At 47.9% G+C, this 22,317-nt stretch overlaps 1 protein-coding gene across 1 annotated transcript in view; it reads right to left on the bottom strand.

Moving 5' to 3' along the window:
- Positions 1–21,543, bottom strand: part of LOC123039233 (proline-rich protein 36-like) — a 116,675-nt gene extending 95,132 nt beyond the window's left edge. Inside the window, exons 1-2 of the mRNA XM_044462483.1 lie at positions 21,409–21,543; positions 13,745–13,838 (exon numbers count right to left, since the gene is read on the bottom strand). Of these exons, the coding sequence (XP_044318418.1) occupies positions 13,745–13,838; positions 21,409–21,543 (229 nt within the window). The remainder of the gene's footprint in view (positions 1–13,744; positions 13,839–21,408) is intronic.
- Between the last annotated feature and the right edge of the window lie 774 nt (positions 21,544–22,317).

Genomic DNA, 22,317 nt, shown 5'->3' with positions numbered 1-22,317 from the left:
CCCCATTCTTCCTCCTTTAGATTTTGTTAATCTGTCAAGCATTATCCCTGATGTCTATTTCCGCTTGCACCGTGGTGCTAGTTCAACAACGAACATGGAAAGTGTTAGTGCACATCAAACTGTGAGAGTACATATAAAGGAGCATGCAACTGCAACTTGACTCGTTCACGTACCGTCTTGGTGTTGATGATCATGAGGTTCATCTGATCTTGCCAAGTCCTATTGTGTCAGCAGTGATTCAGAAGTAGTGTTAGGTGTGAAGGCAGCTTGGGAACTAGCCAGTTGCGGAGCAAACGAACGAGTAACTCATTGAGATGCCGGTATAGTAGAAGCGAATGCTCCAGCTGGTGGAGCAGGTGATATTGTGTTTGTAGATTTAGCCGATGGACTTGGACCTTCTACTACACTATAAGTACCAGCAGAATCTCAAGGGCAGATCCTTTTCCGTTGCACCCGACGAGTAACACCATTCCATACTATATTCTTTTCCTTGCTCCTTTTTTGACTTTGCCATGTCAAGCCGTACCCATAACACAAAAGAATAAAATCGCTCTTCAGAACTCATTGATGCATGATACATACAAGCAATACTTTGATGTAAGACAACCGTATGAGGATCAAATATGTACGAAAAATAGGACGGCGTGACATATTCACAGCTACGATGTGTAAACTAAGCAGAAGGATTTTCAAGAAAATAGAAGTAATGCAAGCTAAACACCATATGAAAGATGCAACCAATATCACTCTGTCAAGTTAAAAGTGTCTTGTCATAAGTGGCATTTCGAAAAATTAGAAGCAGTACAACCCAGAAATCAATGCAAGATGCAACCACTATCAAACTGCCATGTTAAAAGCATCCAATCATGAGTGACTGATGCGGGATACACAACAACAGTACTTTGATGTAAGAACATGGTATGATAGATAGATGCAGTGTATTCTAGACATAGAAAGGCATGTCATATGCACATGTATAACGTATATACTCAACAGGTAAAATTTAATCAAAATAGAAAAAATATAGGCTAGACAACATATGCAACATGAAACCAATTATCACACTATCAACTTAGAGCAAGCACCTGCAATGGTGGAGTACGGGAGATAAACTCATCATGTAGACTTGGGACTTCAATTGCATTAGCAGTAGTAGTGGCAAATCTAGAGAGTCTCTGTTTGTGTCAGACCGGAGGACCACCTACATCCCCTAACTTACTCTTTTCCTTCCTCTTTTCTGATATTGCCTTATGAAGTCAAAACCACAAGAAGATGAATAAAATTAGCTCTGCGTAACTGGTTGATGCATGATATAGACGAACACTACTTTGATGTAAGGCAAGTGCAGGATAGGAGGATGGAATATATACAAAAAAAGACAACATTGCATATTCACATGTACGATAGGAGGACGGAATATGTATGAAAAACAGTAAGCAAAAGGCATTTCAACAAAATTAGAAGAAATGAAAGCTAGGCACCATATGAACATGCAACCAATATCACTCTATCAGGTAAAAAGTGTCTCGTCGTAAGTGCCATTTCAAGAAATAGAAGCAGTACAAGCTAGAAGACAATGCAAGATGCAACCTACATCACACAACCAAGTTAAATGTGTATGGGTAAGTGATTGTTTCAGGTATAAGTTGTAAGCTATGCAGATGCAATTCAACAAAATCAGAAGCAATACAATCTAGACATCATACAGAGCACGCAACCACATATAACAGTTCCAAGTTAGAGCAAGAACCTGTGATGGTGGAGTAGGGGAGATGTGTTCATCATCTACACAGCTACGTTGACTATCCAGCCTTGTGTTGTCTTGGGAATCTTGTTGGGAGGATGGCGGAGTAGAATCTGTAGAGACCCTCTGTTTGAGTTGTTCCGAAGGACCACCATCATCCACTGCCGTACTAATTTCCTTCAACTATATTGATTTTGCATTGTGAAGTCAAACCGATAAGAAGAAGGAATAAAATTCGATCTTCGGAAGTCATTCATGCATGATACTGATGAACACTACTCGGATGAAAGGCAAACACATGATACGAGGATGGAATATGTATGAAAAACAGGACGGCGTGGCATATTCACACCTATGATGTGGTAACTAAGCAGAAGAAATTTCAACAAATTAGAAGCACTGCAAGCTAGACACCATATGAAAGATGCAACCAATATCACTCTGCCAAGTTCAAATTGTCTGGCGTTTCAACAAATTAGAAGCAGTGCATGCTAGAAATCATATGCAAGACGCAACCAATATCACAGTGGCGACTTAAAGGTGCCTTATCATAAGTGACTGATGCGGGATATGCAAGAACAGTAGTCTAATATAAGAACATGGTGTGATCAGATATAGTATGTTCTAGAAATAGGAACACATGTCATATTCACAGGCATTATGTGTAAAGTAAGCATATATGCAATTCAACAAAGTTAGAAGCAATACAAGCTAGACATCATACGCAACATGCAACCACATATAATAGTGCCAAGTTAGAGAAAACACCTGTGATGGTGGAGTAGGGGAGATGTGCTCATCATCTACACAACTACGTTGACTGTCTAGCCTTGCATTGTCTTGCGAATCTTGTTGGGAGGATGGCGGAGTAGCACCTGTAGAGACCCTCCGTTTCAGTTGCTCGGAAGTACCACCATCATCCATTGCCTTACCAATTTCCTTCCGCCTGATTGATTTTGCATTGTGAGGTCAAACCGATAAGAAAAAGGAATAAAATTCGCTCATCAGAATACATTCATGCATGTTACTAACGAACACTACTCTGATGAAAGGGAAAGTCGTGATACGAGGATGGAATATGTACGAAAAACTGGACGACTTGACATATTCACACCTATGATGTGGTAACTAAGCAGAAGGCACTTCAACAAATTAGAAGCACTGCAAGCTTGACACCATATGGAAGGTGCAATCAATATCACTCTGCCAAGTTAAAACTGCCTCGTCATAGGTGGCATTTATCAAACTAGAAGCACTACATGCTAGAAATCACATTCAATACGCAAACGAATATCACACTACCAACTTAAACGTGCCCCATCATAAGTGACTGATGCATGATACACAATAAGAGTAGTTTCATGTAAGAACATGGTGTGATCGACAGATATAGTATGTACCAAAAACAGGAAGGCGTGTCATATTCACATGTATCACGTGTAAGCTAAGCAGATGCAGTTTGCACTAATTAAAAGCAATACAAGCACCATATGCAACATGCAACAAGATATCACACTGCCAAGTTAGAGCAGGCACCTTGGATGGTGGAGTAGGGGAGCAGAGACTTGGAACTTGGAATGCACTAGCAGTACGAGGAGAATCCATACATATGCTCCATTTACGTTGCTGCAGAGGACCACTATCATCGCCTTCCTTAATCTTTCCTTCCTCTTTTCTGATTTTGCCTTGTCAAGTCAAACCCATAAGAAAAAGGAATAAAATTTGCTCTTTAGAACTCATTGATGCATGATACTGACGAACACTACTTTCATGTAAGGCAGCCGCATGATAGGAGGATGGAATATGTATGAAAAACAGGATGACATGACATATTGACATGTACGATGTATAAAGTGTAAACTAAGCACAAGGTGTTTGAACTAGTTAGAAGCAATGCAAGCTAGAAACCATATGAAAGATGAAACCAATATCACTCTGCCAAATTAAAAGGGTGGCCTCATAAATGTATTTGACCAAATTAGAAGCAATACATGGCAACAGGCTAGAAAACATATGCAATATGCAACGAATAAAGGCGTCTCATCGTAAGTGATTGATGCAGGATATAGAAGAGAGATAGTTTCATGTAAGTACATGGTTAACACATAGATGTAGTATGTACCAAAAATAGGAAGGCATGTCATATTCATAGGTATAATGTGTAAACTAAGCATATGCAATTTACCCTAATTAGAAGCATTACAAGCTAGACACCATATGAAACGTGCGCCCACATATCACAGTGCGAAGTTAGAGCAAGCATCTGCGATGGTGGTTTATGGGAAATGCGGTCTTCAAGTACAGAGCTATGCTCAATATCTTCATTTAGGCTTGCTGTTTCTTGAGAATCATGTGGGGAGGATGAAACTGCACTCTTTATAAGAGTAGCTCGTCTCATACTAACCCACGGGCGTGACTGTCTCATCATAAGTGATAGATGTAGGATACACAAGAATAGTAGTTTGATGTAAGAACATGGTGTGATAGGTAGATGTAGTATGTACCAAAAATAGGAAGGCGTGTCATGTCCACATGTATAATGTGTAAGCTAAGGAGACGCAATTTAACAAATTAGGAGCAATACAAACTAGGCACCATATGCAACATGCCACTAGATATCACACTGCCATGTTAGAGCAAGCACCTGGGGCAGTGGAGTAGGGAAGATGAGATTTGGAACTTGCACTGCAGTAGGAGTAGCAGGAGAATCTGCAGAGATCATCTCTTTCGGTTGGTCCAGAGGACCACCATTATTCCGTGCCTTCGTCATTTTAGATTTTGCCTTGTCAAGTAAACACACAAGAAAAAGGAATGAAATTCACACTTCCAAATTCGTTGATGCATGATACTGACGAACACAACTTTTATGTAAGGCAACCACATTGTAGGAGGATGGAATATATACGAAAAACGCTAAGTAGAAGGCATTCAACAAATTGGAAGCAATGCAATCTAGACACCATATGAAAGATCCAACCAAAATCACTCTACCAAGTTAAATGTGTCTCACTATAAGTGGCACTTCAACAAATTAGAGGCAAACATGTTTGAGATGATATGCAAGATGCAACCAATATTACACTGTCAACCTGAAGGTGTCTCATCAGAAGTGATTGATGAGGGATACACAACAAAAGTAGTATGATGTAAAAACATGGTTAATAGAAAGACGTAGTATGTACCAAAAACAGGAAGGCATGTCATATTCACAGGTATAATGTGTTAACTAAGAAGATGCATTTTACCCTAATTAGAAGCATTACAAGGTAGACACCATATGCAACATGCAACCACATATCACATTGCCAAGTAAGAGCAAGCACCTTCGATGGTGGTGTAGGGGAATTGCGGTCATCAACTAGAGAGCTACGTAGACTATTTTCATTTAGCTTTGATGTTTCTTGAGAATCGTGTGGGGAGGATGACCCTGCACTCTTTAAATGAGTAGCGCGTCCCACAGTAACCCACTGGGGTGACTGTCTCATCATAAGTGATTGATGAGGGATACAAAAGAGCATTAGTTTGATGTATGAACATGGTTAATAGACATATGTAGTATCTATCAAAAACATGAAGGCGTGTCATTATCAAAAGTGTAATGTGTAAAGTAAGCCGATGCAATTTAACCAAATTGGAAGCAATACAAGCTAGACACCATATGCAACATGCAACCACATTTGACAGCGCGAAGTTAAAGCAAGCACCTGGGATGGTTGTGTGTGTCAATTGAGATCATCAACTGCAGAGCTACATTTACTGTCTCCATCTGCTGACACTACACCCTTTAGAGCGCTGAAACGCTTAGTGCTTATCTTAGAATTACACTGGAGCGACTTCTGTCTTTTCTTTTGTGTATTCATCATCACTGCGTCAGAGTCTAAAATACCCATGCATAAAAAAATAGTAGTGTGAGTATGGGTGAAGTGTGCGCACAAGTAGTACAGTGTAAAAGTAGCAGATAGCAGGTCGGTGAGAAATAAATGACGGGAGACATATGATAGCTCTACAACATGCATGGCACACGAAATTACTAGATTCTAGGATTTTGAAATATGAGCACAGGGATGGCTGGGAAATGCATATGCTCCTCCAGCACACCACAAGGTGTGGTCCTATGAAAATAATAGTCGACTGTAAACAAATAGGTTAGTCCATTTTTTCTACACCGTCCGATGTACAAAGAACGGGCAGATTACCTTCATCTACCTCCAGCCGGTCAGTGTTGACGATCTTCCTCAAAATGCTAATGACCACCGGCCCAGTCCCCTGCCTCCACCCTCCTCTCGACCCCACCGCACCGCCGTGCTTGGCACCGCCCCCGGCCATCCCTTCAAGCCCCGCCGACCACTAGATCAGGCACAAGCAGCTCCTACGCCCCACACCTCTATGATAGACACCGATGCGCCGCTTCACCGGTGAACATGTGGACTAGGTGCTCCGCGCGCCTAAGCGGGCGCTGCTTCTTTTAATTGCAAATCAACTGACCCTGAGTTGAAATCCTGGCGGGCTACTAACCTCTAGCCAAGGTGAAATAGTAAATGGGAGGAAACCTTGTGCATTTAGTATCATGGAGAAGATGCAGTAAGAAGCGCTCAACTAGTTTCTTTCATGGGATAAATACGGTGTGAGCAGAGACATAAGATTTGCAAGAATAAGGGAAGAGGAGTACCTCTTTCTGCTGGCAGTGCTGTGTCCTCCTTCTGTTTTTTCAACAATCTTCTTGTGGTTCGCTGGAAATGAGAAGTTGTGGAGGACAATGGAGCCTTGGATGAACCCATGGGCATGTTGTTGAGGGTGGTGCGGTGGCCGTTTGTCGGTGGCGGGGAACCAGATCCAAGGTGGTGAACAACGGCGTAGCGACAACAACCCCGGTGCGGTGGACGGTTGCAACAGTGGAGCAGCAGCGGTGAGGCGTAGGATGGCATGGTCGAAGTGGTTTTGGTACGGTGCATGTTGGTTTCAGTGTCATGCAGGAAGTTCTGCCTCGGCTTGAGCTGCTAAGTCCTTGAGGGTGTTGCGGTTGCGGTTGCCTTGGACGATGATGTTGGGGTACCGACTCCGGCGTGATGGAGGAGGGCGGCGGTGGATTGGGCGTGATGGGGTGGATGACGGAGGAGGCTCGGGTTTTGCGGCTGGTGGAGAGGGAGATTTGGCACCCATGGAGTATGAAATGGGGAAACGGAGGGAGGGGGAACTAAGGGGGAACAATGTTTCGGTTTGGGATGCGCTTGTTTGAAATTTGGGGAAAGTTACAAACTTTTCCCCCATCTAAAATTTCAGACACATTGCGGGTCAGGGTTAGGATAGTAATCTCAAGTGTCCCAAATGGTGGGCGGGACAGATTTTGGCCGAGCGCATGGGTGTTTAGGCGCCCACGGCGTATGAATGCTTCTCAGAGGCGGTTGAGACTGGCGTCTTGTTGAAGTTATAAACCTACCCCGGTTTAGACCTTTGGACATCGGGCCGATAGGCTACACGGGCGAGAGTCCGGACAGTAATTTCCTACCACCAAACATTAGTCTCGCGCGGTTTCGGGTGACCAGAGGCTTATTTGGTGCTTCGATCAATATTTTGGAGTAGAAGCATTAACGTTTTAGGTTCTCCTGAATTGAACATTCAGGATTTGTCAAAGTTCACAAATCTTGACTCTTGAAAATCCTAAAACTACAATTATTTTGGAATGGAGGGGGTACATTTGAATATACATTGTACATGAGTATATATTAAAAACTATGCTTCTTACCTCAGTTCATGCATGGTTCTGAATATAATCTCCTTGGTTTCAAAAAAATAGTTAGACATGCGTATGAATATATAGCATGTTTAAACGCACAACAAAGATTGATGCCCCCTTTTAGATCTGATTTACAAATGCCATTATCTCGGATTCAAATAGATGAATGCACTTCCTATGAATTCGAATCTTCAAAACCCCCTTTATTTTGAATTCAACATGTATTCTATTTCGTAGCTAGCAATTTGAAATGTGTCCATGTAAGTGAAAATTGTATAAAGTGCTTCACACTAACAACATGGAGTGCATTAATTTATTTATATATGAATTGCAAAAGCAATGCATTGTCTGGATTTCAAACCACTCTCACTGTATGGATCGATAATATGAAATAAACACATGCACATGCTAGAAGTCAATAGAGTATGGGTGTCTGATAGACCGATATTCGTTCATACGCAAATTGCAAAATTCATGATCTCATCCAAAAATAATAATGCCATTTATATTCTAATTTAATGCGTAGAACTGCCTTTTACACTTAGATGCACTATGCCTCGGCCCGTTCTCACACACGCGCTATATATCTCTCTATCTAACACATAAGTGCACACACTTTATATACATCAGTATTTCTCTCTCACACATGCTCACAATCTCTCCCGGGGTGTCGGGGTGTCTCACGCACACACTCTCTATATATCTCCCTCTCTCTTTCTTACTACTATGTACCACTCTCTTCACTAATCTCAGTTGGAAAACACTATTTCTCTCACATGCATATGTCCACACGCACGGTCTCTACTAGCCCTCTATAGGCACATATATGTGCCTACGTGTCTCCCGCACGCACATTATATTTAGGCCTCTCTCGCACACATTGCCCCCCACACACCTCTCTCTTAGTAGTTGGCAGATATAATTCCATCAGATCATTCGGTAGGACATCCCTGATTGTTAGGATGGATGGTAATACGAGGCAAAGTTTTACCCAAGTCCGGCCCCTTGCAGTTGAGGAAAAAGCATACTCCTGGTAATGTATATTTATGATAGGGGTGGGTACAAAGTACATGTGAATACCAAGCATTGTGCGTGTGTGTATACTATCGACGAACTAGCCCCCGGGCTTCTATAACATACTCGGGGCCTAGGGTTACAAATCATATATAGTCGGCTTATCATCAGTGGTGATAGAGTCCTCCACGACTCTGGTAGCTTTGTTTTGTACGCCGAGTCCTCCACATGGGTCTTCGTATAATGCGTCTCGGTCCAACCTATGTGGCGCAGGATGGATCCGACACATGAGTCCTCATGTTGACCCACCACAACTAGAAGTGATGTGCCCACCACACCCCACACGCAATCGACCTCTAAGAAAATAAGCATATACAATAGTACAGTTTTATACATGAAAGTTAATTGCATGGTGCATCCAATAATATTTGTTCTGCGTTGTGAACGTTTATATTTTCTCCTAAAATATTAGTCACGGGAAAGAGAAACAAAGGGCATATCTCTCCTTGTCTCCACCGGACACCCCCTCTCTCTACACCACTTTCATGTATGCACACAAACTATCTCTTGGCCCTCTAAAAGTATGCATGCCCCTGACACATTCACGCGTGATGGTCACTGTATTTGAAGCGAAAGCACTATACGATCATTGGACTTCAGAATATGCTCATTACGGTCACCGTATACATTCTCGTGGTGATCATACGGTATCTAGCTCACGATACATCTCCATATTTTGTTGATGACACTGATGGACATTGTATTTGATGTGTGCTCCGTATTTTGTTGACGACACTTACGGTCATTGTATTTGAAGCAAAAGCACGATATGGTCATTGGACTTCAGAATAAGCTCATCATGGTCACCACATACATCTTGTGGTGCTAACCAACCTGTGGTTGGATGGTTAGGAGGACAGTGGTTTCCCCAGCCCACTAGGGTTAAAGTCCTGGTGCTCGCATATATCCTGGATTAATTTTAGTATTTTCCGGCGATGTGTGTTCAGTGGGAGGAGACGTTCCCCTCGACTACGAGGCACCTATGGTGACTTCGCAAAATCTCAAGATCATATGCTGGCTCACTCTCTCGAAGGTGCTAATAGGGGTAGGGTCTGCATGTGTGCACTTATAGCGGTGATTGTTTGCGCGTATATATGAGCGCTTGCGTCTGTACTATGTTAAAAAAATACATGTCGTGATTATACAGTCACTGGCTCACCCGTACAACTCCGTATTTTGTTGATGACACCATCAATTGACCAGTCAAATGTTCCACGTGGTGCAAATAGTGTTGCACCATCAGCGTGCGTAACCGTGGGGCCCACCTACTCAGCGCATATATGAAAGAAAGAAATGGTAGTTTGAGTCCGTACCGTGTTAATAAAAATACATTTTATGGTGATCATACGGTCATTGGCTCACCATACATCTCCGTAATTTGTTGATAAAACAATCAATTGACCATACATCACCAGTCAGTGTGTATATGAAAGACAAAAATGGTAATAAATTAGTGGTCAGTGGGGATTCGAAGTCGTGTGACCTCTGGTTGGCAGCCCGCGCCCCCTAACCACAGCGGACAAGGATCGCCTTGTGATGATATGCTGAGCCGTCCGTTTTAATTGCACGTACGCACGAGCCACAGTGGTGAATACAAACTCATCACACATGCGCACAAATACGCCCGCAATGCCCGCATGCATGCATGCAATACTCACACGTACGTACACATGCACGCACGCAACACTCGCATGAACACATGCAGGCGTGCAACACTGACACGTACACATGCACTCACGAACACATGCACACACGCACACATGCATGCAACACTGAAACATACACATGCACGCAGGCAACACTCGCACGCCTGCATGCACACACCACATGATGCAAGACACATGCTCAACCTATACGTGCATGCACCCTTTGTTAAGGACATGGATTGTTACGGGTATTAATCAATCTTATTTGTGATAAGTAGAACATTGATGTTTGCAGCGGTCTTTATGAATCACAATGTATCGAACGGGCTATCAACGTATATATGAAAATTTTAAAATTCTCTTACATTATATAGTAGGCTTATCTACATGAAATCGATGACGTCACACTCAATGAACAATCATCAGTTTATGAAATGCCCGCTTCTGACCGCCCTGGCCCACCAAAAGCTCCTCTTCCGTGAGCTGCATGCGTTGGGTCACTGACATGCAGGTCAGGAACCCAACGACCCCACACATCAGTGGAAGAACGGCTCGGTGCCGTATGTCAGAGTCAAGGGCGCCGCTCGCTGCACACTCGGCTGAACACGCCTCCTTGCCGCATTCAAACGCCTCCATGAAACCCGTGTGGAAGCCAAGAAACCCACTCTGGACACATGTCCGTTCATGACTGGGCTGGCATTAAACACAATGCTGGCCGAGCTCCTGTTGTCCGCCATCTATTTAATCTCCTATTTAAACGAGGCCAGACGCCAATCAAGAATTGCACACCTCCTCCGCTCCCCTATCTCCTCCTTCACCATTTTTTTCACCCTTACAATGGCTTACAAAGAGTAGCTAGCCGACATCCAAGCCGGTTGGGTGGCCCACCGAGCCCACCGGATACGAGCTATGCAACTCACTGATCCACCTCCCTTCCCTCGCTCGACGGAGCCAGTTGCCGCCCCAAGCCGCCGCCCGGTTCAGCAACTCGCCGCTCTTGGCTAGCTTGATGAGGAGCGGCAAGCTGCTCCACGCCGGCTCGGCGGGGAGCACGGGCGTCGTCGCTGCCAGCCACGTAGCCGCCTCGTACCGTGCCTCCCGTGTGTGCGATCGCGTCTCCCGTTTCTGTGGCCGAGACTCCCATGCATGCGGCCGCGCCATGCAAGCAGAGACAGAAGCCGAGCGCACGGAGAGCGACGAGTCGGTGGCCAGCGCCTCCGCGTCCGCCGCTATCATTGAGGAGAAGTAGAACACGGGAGGCCACCGCTGCTTGGGTCCCATGAAGGCCACCGCGAAGGCGATGCCGACATACACAGCGGGTGTCTTGAGCAGATCCTTTTGTTGCGAGGACCTTTGTCGAAGCAGAGAAGCCCCCTTCAGACTCCATATTTGGCATCAGCCAACGATGTCAGTTGAGCGGTGGGGAAGCGAGCCGTCCTTTGTGCTGAAGCATATACCTCTAGGGCTCCCAGCACTCCGGTGATCGTGCTGCCAAACATGAGGAAGAGAAATGGTCGGCGGGCGACCATTTAGGCTAGGTATTATTATACATGTGCTGTTCAGGACTAGCACCGCTTAGTTGATTTGAATGTAATGAAATCCGTCATGCTTGTATGAAAATCCGGTATTTTATATGAATTTCGTCATTGTTTATATGAAATATCATCGTGTTTGCATGAATTTGATCCAGTTGGTTGAGTTGCTATCGGAATGTGCGGCTACGGTTGGATGGCGTAATTTGCGGGTCACCGGCCGGTCTGCGGCCGGCTCGGGAGGCGTGGTGGACAAAAAAACTCAGCTCATGCGAGCTCGTCTCCAACACGCGCACTGGAGGATGCATGAGCACCCGAGCTCTTCCTCGTTCATCGGTGGCAAAGGCACGGGTGGACAAAAGGGTCGCCAATATTTTGGCTACCCTGACCAAGATCAAAACATCCCCTCCCAGCCCCACTCCTCCCAGCACATTCAAATCCATCGTTCGCCATGAAATTTTGCCATGTTTTGTTTTCATGGATATTTTGCTGTGTGAAAACAAATTTAAATATGAACGAATAATCGATGTCCGCGGTCTTCTGCCGGGACACAGTAGGATGGACTCATAGTAGTAGTAGTGTAGAGTACTACTAGTACTACTCCTACTAGATAGTGAGTGTTTACTACCTTATCTACGTACTAATTGTAACGGATGCATGTGTTAGCAGTATAATGACCATGAACGGATTTGATGGTAAGATTTGTGTAAGCTGTATGTCATATTATTGATCGAACACGTGGTCAAAGTTAGCCTCTGAAACGCATTTTATACCCTATATGGATTGAGGGAGTACATGCATTGCTGAGGTTTCTCCTAATCCTTGCGTGTAATGTTTTTATTGAAGCTTGAAATGTGAACATGTGAATTGGAGGGACTACTAAAACCCTTCCAAAAGAACTGTAGTACTAATGGTATCGTACTCCCTCCATTCACCATCTCACATGCTCAGTACTTTTGCGAACTATGGAAGTAACACACTTATTACACCACTCAACATCTATTATGGATGCATTATGGATTTTAAATTGAGTCATATAGACCAGAAAGTAGGCACTTAGGGCATCCAAAATGTATGCGTTTTGTTTCCTCTAAGCCCTGTCTGCTCTTAGAGGCAGGCCTCTATACATTGCATGAACTGCCTCTAACAAAAAATTGGCTAGCATCGCATCTAACCTTAGAGGCTGCCTCTGACAATATAACAATCCATCTGGTCCCAATTGTCAGCCTTAGGAAGCATAAGAAAGTAGGAGTACAAGAGAAATAGTACTGATTGGACAAATGTGTTGCTAATCAATACTTTTTTAATTTCTGCTAGGGCCCACCTTAGAGGCTGGTTAGAGTCTCTATACATTGTGGTTTTTTCATTTGATAAGAGGCAAACCATGTGGGGCATACCTTAGAGGCAAGGCTCTATACACTAGATATGCCCTGTACGTATTACTTTTGATGTGTCCTATCAACTCGCACAACGAGGAGAAGCTTGCTTAGGGGCTGTTTGGTTTGTGACTAACTTTGCCAAAATGTTGCCACACCTAAAGTTAGGCAAGTTTGACTAACTTAGGTGAGTGTTTGGTTCAAGCCACACCTTAGGCAAGCCACACTTGGACTCCACATGGCATACACACAAAAAATGTGGCAAGATTCCTATAGGCTTACCAACTTGTGCCTTTCATTTTTGATGAACTAACCTTAGGCAAGCTTGGCAAAAATGTGTGGCAAAGTGTGGCAATGCTAGGACTAGAACCAAACAACCCCTTAGTACACCGTCTCCCCCGCCCACGGGCGCGGTGTCTCACAGAGTCGCAGGACGAGGAGAAGCTTGCTTACTAAGGTCTTTGGTTGGTTGCTCCTTTCTGATCGACTAAACATGCAAAATATGCTCAAAAGGAGACACTACAATATTTGAAATGACCATGATTGCATCTTATGTGGACTACACATCGAGGAAACACTTGAGCACCTCTTCTTTGAGTGACAATTTAGTACTAAATGCTGGTACAGCCTTGGAATACTGTGGAACCAGGGGCAAGCACGCCTGCAAAATGTTGTGTTTGCCAAAAACAGCTGGAACAGGCCCCTCTTCATGGAGCTATTTCTGATTGCAGCCTGGAGTATATGGAAAGAACGTAACAATAAACACTTTAGGGGGATTATGCCTTCGAAGACTTCACGCTTAGATAGGCTTAAGAGTGACTTCTCTCTCCTTACCTATAGGGTTAAGGACAAGCACAAACATCTCATTCCACTCATCCTCTCCTCTATATCTTAAGTTCTCCCTCACCTCCCAAAGGGAGGCTGAGTTGTAAAGGCAACATGTAAAGTTCTCATGTAAATTGTCACCCCTTTTATAGTAATACAAAAATAGTAGGAGGTTCTCCTACTGTTAAAGGTTCAAAAAAAAACGCCCGCTCCCTCGCCCACGCGCGCGGTGGCTCGCGGGACGAGGAGAAAATTTTATTACTCCCTTCGTTATCCTCGTCACTCGACTACGAAGAGTACCAGCCCCAACCTCTCAGCTCGCAGCAGAGGGAGGAGCTGCAACGCCGCAATGTGGAGGCTCTCCAGACCACCATCATAGGGGAAACCGCCAAGGCCCGGGCCTTGGAGGCGATGCGCCTGGCCACTCTAGTTGAGCGCACTCGTCTAGAGAATCTCCAACATTCTCTCGACGAGCGTGCCCGTCGACTGATCCTCGAGTCCAGTCGGCATCCACGGCAATTGTTTCCACTGGAAACTCAGGTACTCCGTACATCGATTCAGAATTTGGCAGCCACTGCGCATATTGCAGAGTCCATTCAGCCATCTCGTTCGGAGGCTGGAAGAGGCTTGGAACAGATCAGAACGCTGCCTCGAGCAGTGAGAGACCAGAACTCTGCTGTGTCCCAGTCGCGGAACAGAATCCATAGTAGATCAGTGAGAGCACATACCATTCAGTCGGCTCACAGTCCTAGGTCCCCTTTGCGGCATGGAGGTCGTGATCACCGCCAGGATCGGTACCTGGGAAGAGCTCATGGAGAATATGATCATGAATACGCCCGCGACAACTACCATCGAGCTCCTTCGCCCCTTCCGAGGGACGGGTCATACGCGCCCCGGCGCAATGACGACAGGCGTCCGTATGGGAACGACCGCAGAGTTCCAGTCGACCCCAGAGAGCCCGGCTTTGATGCAATGTCCGTCCTTGTGCAGGGTTTGGTCGACCGGAACAGAGCATACAGAGAAGGGCTGGATCAGGACAGACCCAGTGGAGGCAGAGTCCATGTTTCCGGCCTAGAGTGTTTTGGAAGAGCCATCAGAGCCGCTAAGATCCCCCATAACTTCAGACTGGCGACTGGCGTCAGTAAGTTCACAGGAGAGTCGAAGCCCGATACTTGGCTTGACGACTACCGAGTGGTTGTGCACATTGGTGGCGGCAGCGATGAGGTGGCCATGAAGCACCTTCCTCTGATGCTTGAAGGTTCTGCCAGAGCTTGGCTGAATCAGTTGGCCCCTGGGAGCATTTTGAGTTGGCATGAGTTAGCCGGAGTGTTCACCATAACATTTGAGGGCACCTGCAAGAGACCTGCTGGTCTACCAGAGTTGCAGCATTGTGTGCAGAAACTGAATGAAACCTTGAGAGACTATATCTAGAGATGGATCACTCTGCACCACACAGTGGAAAATGTGTTAGATCACCAAGCAGTCTATGCCTTCAAGGAAGGCGTTCGCTATAGAGAGCTCAATCTGAAGTTCGGTCGAACTGGAGATATGTCTTTGACTCAGATGATGGAGATTGCCACTAAATACTCTAACGGTGAAGTGGAAGACTGACTCAGGACTGGCAAGCACAAAACAGTCGCCCAGGACACCGGAGGAGGAAATTCCAGTCGGAAGCAGAAGCGAAAGGCTGAGGCAGTAGGTCCTGCCGAGGCAGTAGTGTTGAATCAAGGAAAGTTCAAAGGGAAACCCAAAGGGCCTTGGACCCCCAAGAAAGTGAAGGACCAGGAAGGAAATGATGTGATGGATTTGCCGTGTCATATTCACACCAAGAAGGATGAGGAGGGGAACCTGATACTCCCCAAGCATACCACTCGACAATGTCGACTCCTAATCCAGAGCTTCCGAGAAAGTAAACCAAGTGATAAGGACAAAGAGCCTGAAAATGAAGAAGACGATAAGGATGATGACGACGGTTACCCCAATGTCAATGCCACCTTGGTGATTTTTGCAGATATTGAGAGCAAAATTCGACTGAAGGTCATTAACAGAGAGGTGAACATGGTTGCTCCGGCAACACCAAGGTATCTGAAGGTGTCAAAAAAACCATTACATTCGACCAATCCGACCACCCGGCACACGTAGCTACCCGTGGGCGGCAGGCGCTGGTGGTCGACCCAATCGTGGGGGGCACCCGACTGACTAAGGTCCTGATGGATGGTGGCAGTGGCCTAAATATTTTGTATGCTGAGGCCCTCAAAGGAATGGGCATTCCGATGTCCAAACTCAGCGAGAGCAACATGCGGTTCCATGGAATCATCCCAGGAAAGAAAGCCGAATCACTCGGCCAGATCACTCTCGACATGATTTTCAGCGATGAGAAGAATTTCCGCAAGGAGAAGTTGACGTTTGAGGTTGTGGATTTCCAGAGTGCATATCATGCCATTCTAGGCAGACCGGCTTATGCTATCTTTATGGCTCGACCGTGCTACGTATATCTCAAGATGAAGATGCCTGGCCGCAGAGGCGTAATAACGGTTTTCGGTAACCGTCAGAGAGGAGAAGATTGTCTTCAAGATGGGGCAAAGATAGCAGATGAGCAGATGGCGGCAGTGGAGTTTCGAGAGTACCAGAAGACCGCAGATCCAAGTGATTTGCTGCGTGCTAAGAGGCCTGCCTCAGAGCCTGCATTTCAGTCAGCCGGCGAGACCAAGCCAGTTCATGTTCACCCGACCGCCCCCAATGCTGTCCCAACCCATATCTCGACGACACTCGATAGCAAATAGGAAGAAGCGCTCATCTAGTTCCTCCGTGAGAACTGGGACATCTTTGCATGGAAGCCATCTGACATGCCGGGTGTACCCAGGGAGCTGGCTGAGCACCGTTTGTGAGTCGAGCCAAAAGTTAAACCTGTTAAGGAGCATCTCCGTCGGTCTGCCACGGAGAAGAGAAAGGCCATTGGCGAGGAGGTGGCTCGGCTCCTAGCGGCTGAGTTCATCCGCGAGATATACCACTCTGAGTGGCTCGCCAATGTTTTTATGGTTCCCAAGAAAGACAAATCACTTCAAATGTGTATTGACTTCAAACACATCAATTGGGCCTGCCCGAAAGATCATTCTCCTCTGCCCCGCATCAACCAAATTGTCGACTCAACTGCGGGATGTGAGCGACTGTCCTTCCTAGACGCTTATTTCGGGTACCATCAGATCCGACTCTATGGACCCGATGAGATAAAAACGGCTTTCATCACCCAATTCGGGTGTTTTTGCTATGTTACTATGCCCTTCGGCCTCAAGAATGCTGGTGTCTCATTCATGCGCATGATTTAGAAGTGCCTGCTCACTCAAATCAGTCGGAATGTGGAAGCATACATGGATGACATAGTGGTTAAGTCACGCAAAGGTTCCGACCTGCTGACTGACCTTGCTGAAACCTTTGCCAACCTGAGAAGGTATGATATCAAGCTTAATCCATCAAAGTGCACATTTGGAGTCCCAGGCGGAAAGTTACTCAATTTTCTTGTTTCTGAACGAGGGACCGACGCAAACCCAGAGAAGATTGGCATAATCCTCCGAATGAAACGCCCAGTGCGTGTGCATGACGTTTAGAAGCTTACTAGTTGTTTGGCTGCTTTGAGCCGATTCATCTCACGCCTCGGTGAAAAGGCACTGCCTCTTTACCGACTTATGAAGAAATCTGACAAGTTCGAGTGGAATGACGATGCTGAAGCAGCATTTGAGGAGCTCAAAGCCCTGCTTTCCACCCAGCCTGTGCTTGCTGCTCCGGTTAGTAAGGAGCCTCTACTACTTTACATCGCAGCCACGGGACAAGTTGTTAGCATAGTGCTCACGGTCGAGCGGGAGAAGAAGGCTAGGCCTTCAAAGTTCAGCACCCCGTGTATTACATTTCAGAAATCTTAACCCCGTCCAAGCAGATATATCCTCACTATCAGAAGCTTGTTTATGGGATTTACCTGACCACGAAGAAGGTTGCACATTATTTCTCTGATCACTCAATTTCAGTCGTCAGCGACGCTCCATTGTCAGAGATTCTGAATAACAAGGATGCAACTGGTCGAGTGGCAAAGTGGGCGATTGAACTTCTTCCTTTGGATATCAAATTTGAGGCAAAGAAGGCCATTAAGTCTCAAGCAATTGCAGATTTCCTCGCAGAGTGGACAGACCAACAATAGCCGATTCAAATTCAGTCGAAACATTGGACCATGTTCTTTGATGGATCCAAGATGTTAAATGGCTCTGGTGCAGGAGTGGTCTTAGTGTCCCCACGAGGAGACAAGCTCAGTTATGTCCTCCAGATTCACTTTGATTATTCGAGCAATGAAGCTGAGTATGAGGCACTATTGTATGGGTTGCGTATGTCCATTTCACTCGGTGTCCGGCGCTTGATGGTTTATGGCGACTCTGACATAGTGGTTAACCAAGTAATGAAGGAATGAGACGTCAGGAGTCCCGCAATGACAGGTTACTGCAATGCAGTGAGAAAGCTAGAGAAGAAGTTTCAGGGGTTAGAGCTCCACCACATCCCATGAATCAAGAATCAAGCTGCTAATGATCTGGAGAAGATAGGTTCCACTCGGAAGCCTATTCCCAGCAATGTGTTCTTGGAGCATCTCCATACCCCGTCAGTACAAGAAGATCCCTTCAAGGAAGAGCCCCCGCAACCAATAAGTTCAACCAACCCAACTGAGATCGAGGTTCCAGCCGTGGTCAACCTGATCATGGAAGTCTTGGTGGTCACGCCCGATTGGACAGTACTGTACATCGCGTACATTCTCTGAAAGGAGATCCCAGAGGATGAAGATGAGGCTCGCCAGATAGTCCATCAATTGAAAGCCTTCACCGTGATGAAAGGGCAGCTTTACAGAGAAAGTCTCACAGGAGTGGCCCAACGCTGCATCACCCTGGAAGAAGGCCGAATGATCCTAAACGACATTCACTCGGGGACCTGTGGTCACCATGCATCCTCTCGGACCATCGTGGCCAAAGCATACCGAGCGGGATTCTATTGGCCTCGAGCAAATGAGATGGCAAAAGATATAGTCGACAAGTGCGCAGGTTGCCAGTTCTACTCCAACAGTCTCACAAGCCTGCATCTGCCCTGAAGACTATTCCACTCGTCTGGCCGTTTGTAGTCTGGGGATTGGATATGGTTGGGCCCTTCAAGACCGGCGCGAGTGGTTTCACCCATTTACTCGTAGCAGTCGACAAGTTCACCAAGTGGATCAAAGCCAAGCCCATCAAAAACCTTGGAGCAGGCACTGCTGTCAGTTTCATCAGAGAGTTGATATTCAGATATGGAGTTCCTCACAGCATCATCACAGATAATGACTCCAACTTTGATTCTAATGAGTCCAAGGCATTCTGCGCTTCCCAAGGCACTCAGGTCAACTATGCGTCCGTCGCACACCCGCAGTCGAATAGACAGGCAGAAAGAGCGAATGGTTTGGTCTTTCAAGGGTTAAAGCCTCGACTGATGCGTGATCTTAAGCATGCTTGTCGGAGTAATGGGCCATGGGTAGCCTCACCCGAGTCCCTGAGCCTTTCCAGACTTTGGGTCGGCTTCGCCCCACAAGACTTCAGAATGAAGCGCCGCCTTCCGATGGCCGGCTGGCTCAATGGCCGGCTGCCCGAAGAGGGCCGTGCACCAGCACACAGCACCAAGACAGGCCAACTCCTAGTAGACGGCCTCCGTAGAGGCCGGTTTCTAGCAGGCGGCCACCCAGCGCCCTCAGAGTCTGCACCCCTCACCAAGAGGACAAGACTGGGTGAGGCTATAATGTAGCCCCTCACCCTCGAATCCTAGGCTTGGCATGGCTACAGTGCCCCATACATGCGAAGATCTTCGCATGACGCGGCACTGTTACCACTCCCCCCTTGACGTCATTCCTGACAGGCGGAGCCCTGTTCCCACGACGGCCTGTCGGTACGGCCTGCAGGCGGCGGGCCCTACCAGGCAGTGAGAGCCCAGGAGACGGCGGAGGCCGGACCAGCCGAACCTGAGGGAGGCCGGCTTCCAGGAGGTGGCCAGTTCCTCCCTCTAGGCTCGTACACCATTAACCAGATAAGACGTGGTGTGGCTACAGAGATCTCCCACCAGGCGGTGGGACTATAGCCGCGCTCCACTGACCAAGCATGCGTCATTAGCATCACGACTACAGTGATCAGCCACCAACCAGACCCGCCAGCGGCGGGGGCGGCCTGTCGGCTCCGTACAAGACCAGTCGGCGGGGCCCACTAGGCGGCGGGCCCCAGCAGTCGGCGGAGACGCCGGCGACCAGAGACATTGACAGCCGGGTCCAGCACCCGACCAGATTACCGTTGTACCCCTGGGGGGTAGGCCTATATAAACCCCCCAGGGCACCCTTGCAAAGGGTCCCCAACCCGTTAGAACTAGCTTCCCGCTAGATGAAGAAGAGAGCTAGCCCTGCCTCCTTCTACCTCTAGCATACAACTCGAGGAGCGCCATTGTATTCACTAGTGCCGTAGTGATCATTCGGAGACCCCGTAGGGAAGGACTAGGGGTGTTATCTCCTAGGAGACCCCCGAACCTGGGTAAAGTGCACCGGCGTTCGTGTCTACGCCTCATCCCGCTTCCAGGCACCGGTGATGTTCTACTCGCTCCCACCATGATAAGCCATCCTTTGGCATATGTCGCACCCAACCCCCGACATTTGGCGCCCACCGTGGGGCGAGGTGCACCATCATCCGGAGACCTGTTCTGGACGGGAACCTTGTTCCTTCCTAGCGAGCGCAGCCAGCCCAGCACGCTTGACGGTGTCAGCCTCGACGCGCTGCACGGCACGGAGATTGCCTGCGCGGCGAGCTGCCTCGCCGACCTTTTTGGCGAGATCCGCCTCTCCGACGAGCCTGCGTCTGACGTGGGCACCGACTGCAATGAGAGCCGCCTCGTCAGCCTCCTCGACCAGCTTCACGTCACCAGCGAGCCTGCTGTGTACTTGGAGTCTGTTGACTCCACCGACCCAATGATCATCGACTCCGACGCGGTGTCGCTTGACGCATTCACCACCAACGTGGTGGTCTACGACGAGCTGCCTCCTCGTGAGCACAGCGGTGGGAGCACCATCACGGAGGTGCTTGTCATCCACAGTGGCGAGCACTCGGACGGAGGCGCTCGAGATCCACTCGATGCGGTGGTGCGAGACTTGTCAGCGCCCATCCCAGAAGACGCAGACACTAAGACGCTGGAGGCACGCCGCGTCCAGCTCGTCGAAAGCGCCAACCGACTGGCCAGCATGCGACGCCTCTCGGAATCCTACCGACGCGAGATGGACCGAGCCGTCGGTGGCACTCCGGCTCCTGAGGGGCCTAGCCGCATCGGCTCGATCCTGCAGCATGGCGCGACCATCACCAACATGTTCGGGATGGATCGTCCCCTCTACGCCATGCCTGCGTAGAACATCTGAGCTTCCCAGGCGGTGACAGATGAGCTAGATAAGTACAAGGGCGACGAGCATTGCCACATGAAGGAGCGAGTCCAGCAGCTCCTTGACGCGGCCGCCGAGCAGCATGAAGCCGGCTGCCGCGCTGAAGCGCCCGTCAGGCAGAACGATGAACCGCCTCCTAGCCAGGATCATGGCGCGACATCCCGGACGCCGATTGGTGGCCCCCGCGGTAGAAGAGGCAATGAGCCGACTGCCAGCCGCAGTCGGACTCACCTCTCCATCGGGCGTGACGCAGACGGCCGCCCCAGAGCTGTGGAGCAACAAGGCGCCCCGCTTCCCCCTCCGCCTCGCAGGGAAAGGCATCCCACTCTGCCGCCTGTCACGCACCCGACACTCGGCGACCGCCTTGGCAGCCGAGAAGGAGTCGGAGAGAATGACGCCCGCCATCGGATCGATCGCCTCAACCGATCCTTGGCGCTAGAAGAAGAAGACGCATTGGGCCCGCCCTGTTTCGGCCCACGAATACGAGATGAGCCTTTCCCCCGAGGGTTCACGCTCCCAAGAGATACGCCAAATACACCGGCTCCGTGAAGCCGGAGGACTGGTTGGTCGACTACTCCACGGCCGTCAGCATAGCGAACGGCAACAAGCGCGTTGCTATGAAGTACGTCCCGCTCATGCTCCAGGGCATAGCCCGGACGTGACTTAACAGCCTGAAGCCCCACACCATCAACAGCTGGGTTGATATCACTGAAGCCTTCATCCGCAACTTCACCAGCACGTACAAGCAGCCTCCCAAGCCTCGTCAGCTCTCCTTGTGCGTCCAATGGCCCAGCGAATCGACTCGCGACTATCTCACGCACTGGGCCGAGCTGTGCAACTCCTGCGAGGGCATGCATGAGGTGCAGGCCATCGAGTACTTCACCACCGGGCGCCGAGAGGGCACCCTCCTCAAGCACCGGCTTC

This window comes from Triticum aestivum, chromosome 2B (genome assembly GCF_018294505.1).
Source record: "Triticum aestivum cultivar Chinese Spring chromosome 2B, IWGSC CS RefSeq v2.1, whole genome shotgun sequence".
Classification (NCBI taxonomy): domain Eukaryota; kingdom Viridiplantae; phylum Streptophyta; class Magnoliopsida; order Poales; family Poaceae; genus Triticum; species Triticum aestivum.
This window is presented reverse-complemented; position numbering and strand designations above follow the sequence as displayed.